The 12,023-nt window shown below is 38.0% G+C and overlaps 1 protein-coding gene across 2 annotated transcripts in view; it reads right to left on the bottom strand.

The window, feature by feature from the left end:
- csmd1a (CUB and Sushi multiple domains 1a) overlaps positions 1-12,023 on the bottom strand; it is a 696,936-nt gene that overhangs the window by 182,634 nt on the left and 502,279 nt on the right. For both annotated transcript variants that reach the window (XM_073872919.1, XM_073872920.1), the window contains exons 25-27: positions 7,455-7,581; positions 3,916-4,118; positions 1,793-1,984 (exon numbers count right to left, since the gene is read on the bottom strand). In XM_073872919.1, the coding sequence (XP_073729020.1) occupies positions 1,793-1,984; positions 3,916-4,118; positions 7,455-7,581 (522 nt within the window). The remainder of the gene's footprint in view (positions 1-1,792; positions 1,985-3,915; positions 4,119-7,454; positions 7,582-12,023) is intronic.

The raw sequence follows: 12,023 nt of genomic DNA, 5'->3' as shown, positions 1-12,023 counted from the left end.
TTAAGATGAAAACAGCGCTTATCCTGTAAGATTTCACGGCATTCGCCGTTTGCTGTATCGTTTCGACATCTCACATGGTTCTGTGTGATGTGAAGTTACCATAGACTGTAAACAAATATAGACATAGTGTCCGTGACGTCACCCATTGGTTTGTGAAGAGCATTTTTGAAGCTTAAAGACGCTATCACCATCGCAGATAACCAAAAATGGGTAAAGATGCGGGACGAGGGAGAAGCTTAGGTGGCTGCTGAAACCACACCCGCCTAGCTTGATTCTAGTCACAGCAGGACTTTTATTAAAGATCAGATTCAGAACGATGATCAAAACATGCACAGAGTATTTACTGCTTTTGGATCCGTATATGCTAAAGTGTTTTATAAGTTGTTTAAGAGAGCCACTTAGTGCATATTGGCGGAAATATAGATAGATGTAAAAACTTTACCAGGGAAGCGTATTCTTTTAATTGACAAGATGACTTGTCAATGGCGGGGAAAGAGTTAAACTGTGATATTAGCACACGATTTTAGATAAATACATCTTTCCCCATTCAATTAGATAGGAATTTAGTCTTGCAATGACTGAAATAACTGCAAACATGGCCGCCGAGTGGCGCAAGAGGGGATACAGCTACGTCCAAATCTCGCCAGATGTTGAGTTTAGAGATAGGTTAGGATTAGGATAAAAACAGCAGTCCTGGCTAAATATGATACAGCTGTGAGCTAAATCCTGTGAAATGTAGGGGTCAGGGTTAGGTTTAGGGATAGACCAGTGCTCATCCGATGAGATTTCACAAGAATTTGGCCGTAACTGTATCCCTTCTAGCCACAACCGTGCAACATCGCTAAAGGGTCATTTTCAAAGTTTCACTAGATTGGACAGCCATGAATGTGTAGTTTGTGTAGTGCTTCAAGAGTTTACCAATTAAACAAAGCTTAAAAATGAAGTTGAAATGGCGATGACTTATGTGTTCTACAAGAAGCATATATCATCACTTAATAACCTTTCAGCTCATGCTAGGTCCATCCTGAAAGGTTTATATGTTATTGTTTGAAATCAATTTCTCTATGTAGAAAATGAATAGGATTTTTACTTCTGGAACCCGAATGTCTGTACTCTATAGCACCCTGGAGACTTTCACAGCAACTGACAAACCATGGGAGACACCAAATAAGTCAACGTGGCCACTCATGAAAGAAACCATTTATGTGAATGCACTTTCTTTTAGAAAAAAGAACTAACGAAACTATATAGAATTGACAGCAAATACTCGCAAGTACTCAATTTCATTCGATAATTTCATCTGTTGACTTAAGTTTCGGTATATGCTCTCTAGAGTCAACAGCTGGATAAAGATTTATAAACCCTGTATGTTTGCAGCCAACGTTACAAAAGGATTTGAGAAACAACAGTGTATGATTGATTTTCTCATTGTTACTTCAGTCATGTGCTGACTTTGGATGTGCTTTCTGTAAACACTGATGTATGGTCTGTGTGCATGAGAAGCTGGTTTATCTGTCTTCTGAAAAACAAACATTTACAGCTGTACTTGCCAGAGTTTTCTTAATGTTCTGCATGAACTGTAATTACAAGGTACAACACTGAACCTAAACTTAAGCCATAGTAAATACATATAGTTACAAGTGTACATAAAAAATACAACCCTGAAGTGCGTGCATATGTCCAATGATTATACACTCCACTCCAACATACCTCAAAGAATACAATGGCACTATCATTGTAATTCCATGGTAAAAAATACATTGAAAATGCAAGCAGTGGAGTCAAATCTCACCAATGCACGTGGGAGGGTCCGGCTGCCAGTAAAATCTGCTGTTCAGCTGGACACATGTGATTTCGGACGCGCCCTGGATCTGGTATCCGGGATCACATTGAAAGGAAATGGTGTCGCCCGGCTCTCTGCTGTCTCCATAACGTGTTCCATTTTGAGGGGTACCGGGGTCGTTGCAGGTTGTGGCCACTGTAGCTGAAGTAAAAAAAAGATAAATTTTGAATTAGCTAGGAAACGGCGAGACGTCGGCTGGAAATCACTTATTCATAAGAAAACCAAACTCTGCTCACCGCTGAATGCATCAACTCGCACCACAGTGCATGTGTGATCAGCTTACATTTTCACATACTTTTTAAAATTAAATTAAATCCCACCAATAATATTACTGTCAAAATTTCAAATGAACTGTACAATGGTTTGTACTCTTTTAAATATGCTTAATCATCATTTAAAAACACATACAGTACTATGCAATAGTCTTAGGGCACCATTAGATTTGTTTTTTTTGCAATGGCATAATTAGCATATATAATTATTTCTCAGTCTCTTTATTAAAATACAACCAGAAAATACAATACATTTGTATGCGGTATTAAAAATCCAGAATAAAATTATAAGCTAATGTGTCCTATTCCTCTTACACTTGAGCAATAGCAGGAACCTGCAGGCTCTCTTAAATTAAATGAAAACCACATTTTTTTAAGTCTAACCGAATGACTTCAGTCTCCTTAAAAGAGTACAAGATGTGTTTAGTGCCAAAAAAATACTGTACTTATACCAGAAGCCGCAATTTTGCTCTGGAAAATTGTCTTTTTTGCTTTAATTTCCCAGGTGAAAGGTAGTACACTTCCATAAAGTGCTCTATTTCTACACACTAATTTTGTACTTAACATAACTAAAATGTGTACTTATTTGTGATATTTTGAGACATGGTGCAATTGAACTAAAATGCACTTTTAACATACTATCTCTGTATAAAAAATATATTTAGTTACCACTTGTATTAAACTTGAACCCATCTTTCATATAAAGGGGGAACCTAAATAATTATTTTTTTTTTAAATAAACAGATACTATGTTATCAGCACATTTTAGTTCATATTCATGGTGTCTCAAAATAGCACAGATAAGTACACTTAAATGTTCTTAAGATTATCTTAAGAAGAATTAAAATAATATTTTTTAGGATATTAAGTACAAAAATTTTGCGTAAAAAATAGAGCACTTTAAGTACATTTAAGTGCAAGTGTAATTCTTTTTCACCTGGGTTCGTTTACATTTTCTTTACTTTTTGCTTGTATCTAATAAAGAGAGTAAAAAAAATAAATATGGATGGTCATTACATGTTTTTTTTGTTTTTTTTTTTTGCTAAAACAACAAAGCTAAATACTAGGGCTGCATAACAACTAATCGCAACTGATCGTTTACAGAATAAAAGTTTTTGTTTACATCATATATGTGTACTGTGTAAAATAATATATAAATAAATACACACACATGCATGTATATATTTAAGAAATATTTCTATGTGTATATACATTTTTATATTTATGTATAATTTATATATAAATGTGTAATATATACACACATTTTTTTCTTAACATTATATTTGCATGTGTGTGTATTTATATATACATAATTATTATACACAGTACACACACACACAGTACACACACGCACGCACGCACGTACGTACATATATATATATATATATATGGAGTAAACAAAACTTTTATTCTGCAAACGATTAGTTGCGATTAGTTGTTATGCAGCCCTACTAAATAGATTCTAAATAATACAAAGAAAGATAATGGTATGCCTTATTCATAATGAAATATTAACCTACTTAAAAGTATACCATTATTTGGCATATGTGAATGGCTTCCAGCTATTGCGATTTGCGTAAAGATGTCTGTTTTTTGGGTGTTTAATCAAATAATGACTCAATTGGCTGACATTACAACCAATTCATCTGCTCCAGTGGGAATACAAAAATGTAATACACAAGGGTCATCCAGGTGTTTCCTGCATACAAAAATACATGTGCATATTCTGCACAATAACCTTACAATATACTATAGAAAATATTAGGAGTAGCACAACACAACACAACACAAGATACGTACTAGAGAACTGGATAGAGAAGCCAGATTTGCTAATAAAGTAATCGCTGTCAAACTGCAGAGTGAGGATGTTGAAGGTACTGTGAGTGTCCTCGGGTAAAAGCGAACCGCTCCACTCTTTCAGCAGAATGCCGCTCTCCGCCAGTCCATCCCAAACCTTCAGAATATCATGATCCACCTCCGTGTCAAACACTATGAAGTGGAGGCTGTAAAGATTGAACGCAAAGAGAATCATTGATTTTCATACTTTTCCCTTTGGAGACAGTCAGAAAGTGGTTTGCATGCTAAAAACAAGCCAACTGTTTTCCAACTCAAAAAATATATCTGGGTAAACAAAAGTCTCAAACTTTGTAAAGATCTGAAAACACCATATGCCTCGTTCTTCAATAGCATCCTGTTTGCAAAGTCTGCCTTACATTCTGTCAGGTTCACAAAGCAATCTGTGCTAAAATGTGCCGCTCAAACTGTTAAGATCAGACTGAAACAATCATGGCTCTTGTAAAAAATCAACTACAGCTGTTCTTTCCACAGCGCTGAGGTTGTTCAGAACGACAGGTGCGACACACAGCAAGAAACAACAAGGTTTGAGTCTTTGCAGTTTGGCTCTGGAAAGAAAGTTTGGAGCTCGGAAAGTTACATTGTGTTTACACAGCACAATTAACTCATTTATACCGAAAGATCATTTTCATTTGCCTTTTTATCGGTTTAGTTTGGCAATTATATATTTTTTTCGGAACTTTTCAAAACAAAAGGCTCACAGCTATCAGAATATATTCACTTCTATACTGTGCCACGGGATTTATATTATTTACACTCGACAAGGCTGCGCTCTGACCTCCTTGAGTCAAGCACAGCACTGCAGTCGGCATGTAAACACTATCAAGCTAAGTCACAACAATAACTGTCTCGCTGGGATGTGAGGGGGTGGACAACCAGGAGTTTTTCTCTCCACAAACACATTCAAATATCTCCCTTGCTCTCAGAAATGACATTTCATTCATTTACAGAAACAGAACTGTTCCACTGGCAAATTACAGAGATGATTGGTGGCCTAGCGGCAGTATTGGGTCACCACATATTCTGGAACTACGACAGACCGAAAAGAAACAAAACAATACTTCTGATTAATAAAGTCAATATTCCAGTCATACATAGGTTAGATTTGGGGTAGCATAACTTTTGTTTACTTTTGTTAAATTAATCTAAAAATTAAAGGCGGAGTCCACGATGTTTGAAAAACGCTTTGGAAAAGGAGACGGGCCGACTACCAAAACACACTTATAGCCAATCAGCAGTAAGGAGCGTGTCTACTAACTGACATCTTTGCCGGGTTGCGTATGTGTGGGGCGGGTCTATCAACAGAAGGTCCAGATTCTATTGGGTTAGGGGCGTGTTTGTTTAGGGGATTTCAAATATCAACATTGGCTTTCAAACATCGTGGACTCCGCCTTTAAGGGTGCAGGGTACAGTACCCTTTCAAAAAGAAGGATATAAAGGATGCATATTAGTTCCTCACAGGTACATATCTGTACACAAGTGATACATATTAGAATTTTTTTTCATTAATAATCACTCCGCCCAAGTAGCAGTGCTTCGTCTTCAGAAAATATAGTTCCCAGTATGTATACTGTTAAAAGATCGCTGTGTCTCATATCACCTTGTTATTTGTACACGGTGTGGCTACACAAATCACAACACATAAATAGGAAAATGTTCACATTATTTTGTCACTTATTGGGAGCAGTTTGCTAGCTGGAGCCATTCACTTCCAGTCTTTGTGCTAAGCTAAGCTAGCGGGGGACTGCGTCAGACAGAGTTACAGCACGCACGGAGATGAGAAAGGTATGTATGGACTTATCTAACTCTGGGGGATATGGTGAATAAGTTAAATTCCCAAAATCTGGGCATGTTCATTTAAAAGGGTATGTAATGCTTTGTCCACATTTAACCACAATCAGAGGTAGTCTCCGCATGATTCAATGTGTAATGATACAGAGTACAATGTTTTCCCATCGCTCCTGATTTCTAGCACATTCCCATCGTATTCAGCATGGTCTTTAGGATGTCATTGTTAAAACTAAACTTTTCCATTTTGTTGAAAGCGTGTGAACGTTGCAAACTTATTTCATCAATTGCTCTAAAATATCAGAGAAAGCCTCACACATACGCATGTACTAAACATTGTGCAGCATGTTTACTAACAACACAAGAGGCGGACTCTGACATATTAGTTTGCGTCAATTTAAATGACAGCAGAGGGACTCGCCCACAGTCTTCACAGACCATCACCTCAAAGTAATCACGACAGAAGCGGTCCAAAGTGGACAATTAAAAAAATGTAAAGTGTCTCTCTCGTCCACTTGTGCTCCGATGGACCAAAATGCATCTTAATACCAGGTATAAACAGCTCTTGAGCGTGTATAACGTCCAACGCTTTATTTTTTTCTAATAATCTTTCCGTTTCAAATTTTTAGTTTTGCTTTAACAGTGTTCCCTAGCGCTTATGCTGCGTTCCAGAGCCCATCCAAACCAGCGGGACGCGGGACCCATCCTTCTTGAAGTGTCCTAGCTCCTACTTCAAAGCGTTCCAGGCATTTGAAGTGGAACGTAAACAGAAAACATGGACGACCGACCGGTCTTCTTAAGGCTCGTACAGACTACATAACTTTTAAACGTCGGTCCGAACTGTGCAGTTCACACTACAGTAAAACATCAAGTTAAACATCTTTACAAAGTGTTCTGGAGCCATATAAAAGCGCTGCATGTCGCTAAGTAACTTGGTATATTTTTACCGTATTTTCATGATAACAGATAATAACGACATAATTTCACGCCATAATATAAAAAAACAAGTTGTGTTAAAATTACAGTGTCTAAAACAACCCTACAAGCAGAGAAGTACAATTTATAGTCTATTCCTTGAAGATTTCCTCTCACGACGACGCGATCTATGGGCGCCGCCATTGTCCTCCGACTTATTTTTCTAAAGTCGGGGTAGGTCGAACTCCCCCGAGTTCGCCGGTAGGAGGTTCCACTTCGACAGGCATTCCAGTGCACTTTTCCTAGTTGGAGGTAGGATAAGTCCCACATCCCACTGGTTTGGATGGGCTCTGGAACGCAGCATTAGAGCCTGAGTGTTTATTTCGCACCTCTTTATGTCTAGAAACAGCTTTTTTTTACATTTGCAATGCATTAAATTACTCAATCCTGATAGTATAGATCCTATTCCACACTATCAGTTCCTCTCCATATCTCTTCTTCATAAGCCGTCTCATCCTTAAACAGGATCAACAGAATTGGCTTACCTGAGCTTTACTTCATTATAGAAGGCTTAACTGCTTTATCTTTTGTGTCTCTTTTCTTCTTGCCCTTCCACTAACCCCCTCCCTCAGTGTAACCATAATGCACTTGTAGGAACAGATGCCAGCCAGTGGTAGGCCTCACAGCGGGGTGAAATGCAATCACCACGCTCTTTCATAGGTTATATGGAAATTAACGGTGATGCGGTAAAACTAATGTCTATGCAACAACCGCTTTGATACCTGATGGTTTTGCCCGTGTCTGCCTCGATGGACCACGTGCAGTGAAGGTTGTTGTCGTAGGGTGCCGGGTACCCGGGAGACAGGATCCGTCCAGATGTGGCACCACTAATGTGTCCTCCGCACTCGGCTACACACACAAACCAGAAATAAATACGTTTAACTACATTTGCATATTCCTGAAGGAAACACTGGTGCTTACGAACAACATTACCGTTTAAGGTAAGTTTAGGTTTAGAATCTGCATTTATGTGGCTGTTGGCATGCACCTGGCTTGTTTTTTACCAGTAATTGTACAGGCCTGAACAGTAAGCACAACTGATATTATCTACAAAACCAAACTTGAATGATAAGCATCTTGGGCTGAATTAATTAAAAGTTTAATATCTAGTGTTAGGGGATGGGGCATTCCCAAACCGGAATGTCTGAGGAATATCAACCCAGGGTTGCCAAGTAAATACCGTAATAAAGTTGCTTTGAAATTAAATGAGTTCACTTTAAGTATTTTTAGCTATTCTCTGTGTCCGTTATGTGTACTGTATAGCCAGCAAATGGGCTTATTATGTTGACTAATTTAAATAAATGGATACAACGTGTGCTCGAGGCAATATGCTCTATTTTCCACACCATTCCTCTGCCGTCTATCTCACACAAGTAGTTTTAATTAGAGAACGAGTACAGCAGGGTAAAGACTGTAATGCGTCCAGCTCAAATGCTCATAGAGTTTAAACAGTGATCATGGGATATTTAGTTCATACTAAACATGAAGAAAGCCTCTCTCCGCCCCTCTCCAGTGCTTTATTTGCCCCTGAGTCTCATATGTAATTACTGAAGTTAAATCTCTTAAGCACAATGATGGTCCTCTTCATCAGAATTACTGTATGAAGACCCGCTCATATTCTGTTCACATTAAAACCATGTAAGCACGAAACACTCTATTCTGTTTTTCCCATACAATCATTTATTTGTGGCAGTCCGTCACAAAATCTAAATTGGAAGCCACAAATAGATCTGTGCACAGCGCATTTTTCACTGCCTCCCTCTCGATAGGTCCTGTATGTGGCCGGTTGCATAAACATCGTCATGAAGCTAAGACTTAAGAACTAGTCTGACCAACTAGCAATTAGTTAGGGCTAATCAGTCCTACTATTTGGATTTGAATTAGACCGGTCTACCTTTTTATTTAACATACTTATGTAACAAAAACTAAATAAAACTTGAGTTTAGTCTTAAAAGTTTATGCAATCAGACCCTGCACACACTTTTTTACTGACAGGCAAATTCTGCCATGTTTTAGCCGAGACATCTGGGCTGTGTTTGGTGGCTTTTAGGCGTCTTCTAAACGCAGAATTACTCGCTTGGTATATACCTAGTCTGGTTTTGTGGAGGTACCATGGGACATCTATGGGATCACAATGGTTACATTTTACTCCAAATGAGTGTACTAAAGAAGGATAATGGCTTACAGTAACAAACAAACATCAACGCAAACTCCTTTAGAATGACACTTAGGCCACATCCACACAAAGCCAGTGCTTCCCCTATCCAACCTTTTTCTTCCCAAGAAATGTCTAAGGTGTGAACAAATGGCAGAAACAATGCCTTAGGGTGCGTGTCTTAGTGAGGCCGCATGTGTTATCGCAACAAGTTACCGTTCAACTCTTTGACACGGGGGTTTTAAATACAAATCAAAATTCACAACGAGAAATGTCTGCAAACTAAAAATGGAGAGGTCAGGGAGCTCTTCACTATCTGTGCTGAAACTAAGATAGATCGCCAGCTTTAAGTTCATGATCAGATCAGAAAATAAATGCACCAAGACCAAGACAGGCCGAGACCGAGACAAGACCAAGACTTTAAAGGGTCGAGACCAAGTCAAGACCAAGACAGGCCAAGACCAGTGCAAGTCACTGCATTAAAACACTTATGATAAAATGTAGAATATGCATATGATTAGGCACTTCTTGTCTCTGTGTGTGTGCGTGCGTGCGTGCGTGTGTGTGTGTGTGTGTGTGTGTGTGTGTGTGTGTGTGTGCTATCAGAGAAGTTGATAAAATAATCAAAGGCATTGCAGATATGTGCTAATTTATCTTTGTCTAAACAAATACAAGTGAACAAACACTAAAGAGCTGAAATCAACTTAACCATTTATTCTGATCTGTCTTTACATGGCTTGCCATCCACTTAACACAATGCAGGTGTTTTTAGTAATAAAATTAGAAAAATTGTCATCTGGAGAAACTTAAACAATGCTTAAACAATGCCAACATCATATGCCACACCTGAATAAACTGCATAAAATTAATGATAAAAAATAAATTTGTGATATGGCATCAGTTGTGGTCTTGACCGGTCTTGAAATAAAATTTAGAGTCCTCTTTGTCTGAGACCGAGACGAGACCGAGTAAAAATGCGTCGATTCCAAGACGAGACCAAGATGTAGGACCAAAAAAAATTTTCAACAAATGATTGAACGCGCACCGAACGCAGTAACTGGACGCATGCAATTCCCCTCATGTGTGAACATGTTTTGCATATGCCACTGCGCAACCTGTTTACGCAGACACCATACATCATCGGTGCGTTCACGTGCACTCACCTCCCGTCTGTAAACAGAGGGAGAATGGCAAACTTTCCTGCTGAATTGACAACCTGCACAGGAGCCACAAAACGAAAGCCATGTTTTATAACAACAACAGTAAAAACTGCCTGGATCAGCAAAGACAAAAACCAAATGAACATCTGTAACTTTACTGCTTTACCACGAGATGCAAACAGCTGCAGGAGGCAAAGGGGCTGAAAGGGTCGTTGCCCTGTTTATTTTGTTAAGGTAGGTACGTAATATGTTTGTATTTAAATGGATTCAGATATTCTACTTTGATTAAACATTGTGTTGCTTGTGAAGTTTGTGTTCCTTTATGAATTAGCGTAATGATATAATACTACGTTTACAGTACAGAAAACATGCTTTAAATCCATACTGCAAAGTTTTCTCACTGGTGAAAGAGACGTAGACCGTGGATGTCTGGTCCGTTGGTTTGGATGGCGATTTGAATGGAGGGTGGGATCGTGATTTCATTGCTAGTAGGCTACCGTTAGCATTTTTCAAAAACAGATACCCTGCCTTTAACAATTAGTTAATGCATACGATAACATGAACTAACAGTGAACAATACTTCTACAGCATTTGTTAATCTTAGTTCATGTGAATTTACTAATACATTTATAAAATCAAGTGTTGTGACTGTAACATTAACTAATGCACCACTGTGATTTAAAAGTACTTTTTTCTTGCTGAAAATGACAATCGTTTTGCTAGACAAGACCCTTATGCCTTGGTTGAGATTTTTTAGAGCCCTTTGAAACTGCAATTTGAAACTGCATTGAAACAGTGAACTGTTGAATTGAGAAAAACATTAGAATGTTTTCCTCATACATTTCTTCTTGACTGAACAAACAACAACATAAACATCTTGGATGACATAGGGGGGTGAATAAATTGAGATTTTTTTTTTTTATAAAAAAAGAGTGATCCTTTAACATTAACAAGACTTAATACATGGTGAAATGATTATTGTTTATGCATTTACTAATGTTTACCAATACAACCTTATTGTAAAGCGTTACCAATTAATCGAATGAATTTAATACATAACAAACAAAATAGTATTTCTACAGTACATTATTTATGATGAATAAGTTCATTTAAGGGGGCATCTGCAGGCAGGGGCACCAGAACAGAGGTAGCGGTGAACATGAGTTACCGTTAGTTAATAAGCCGACAGAACTGTTAACTGAACTTTAAACTCTTAACTGAATACAATATCAGCAGAATCAAACTTCACCTTTCTTCTGCCTTGAGCACTGCGACGTAAATTAATCTATGAATAGTTAATGCCAAGTGTTGGTCGCTCATGGATTACAAACTGCTACATTACAGCATTGCTGCAGAGGGTGGTGAGATTGCACAAGCAAACCTTATCATCAAACTGAATCGCAACCAAATCAATCACTGAAATGAAACTGTAGAGTTTTTCAATAACTGTCATAAAACGAGAATTTGTCAAGAAAACTTGGTTAACGGTCATATATAATGTGCATTATGCAAAGAATGAGAGCTAATGTTATGAAGAAAATGTATTGTAGGGTGTTGCCTAACAATATTAGTCTGTTCCCTTGCCACTTCAACCGATCTGAAGTTTTGACAGTCATTTTATTCCTATAAGCTGCTGTTATCAGCTGCTTACCACTGTAGATTTGGAGTCGATGACAACCAATTAAATAAGTGTGACAGGTGTTCAAAGAGGACCAGACCTCAAACCTCGGAGTGACAAACATTTAACAGTGCAAAGAAACATTCACTTATGGAAAAGAGTCATTCACCTGTGAAGTACAGGAAGACAAACATTTCACAAGACTATTCTAAGATGTGAAATAAATCTTTGGTGTCCCCAGAGTACATATGTTAAGTTTTAGCTCAAAATATCATATAGATAATTTATTATAACATGTTAAAATCGACACTTTGTAGGTGTGAGCAACCTAGGTGTGCCGTTTTGTCCCCTTCTGACA

The sequence above is a fragment of the Misgurnus anguillicaudatus genome, chromosome 11 (genome assembly GCF_027580225.2).
Source record: "Misgurnus anguillicaudatus chromosome 11, ASM2758022v2, whole genome shotgun sequence".
Lineage (NCBI taxonomy): Eukaryota > Metazoa > Chordata > Actinopteri > Cypriniformes > Cobitidae > Misgurnus > Misgurnus anguillicaudatus.
The sequence above is the reverse complement of the archived record's forward strand: the minus strand, read 5'-3'. Positions and strand labels throughout refer to the sequence as shown.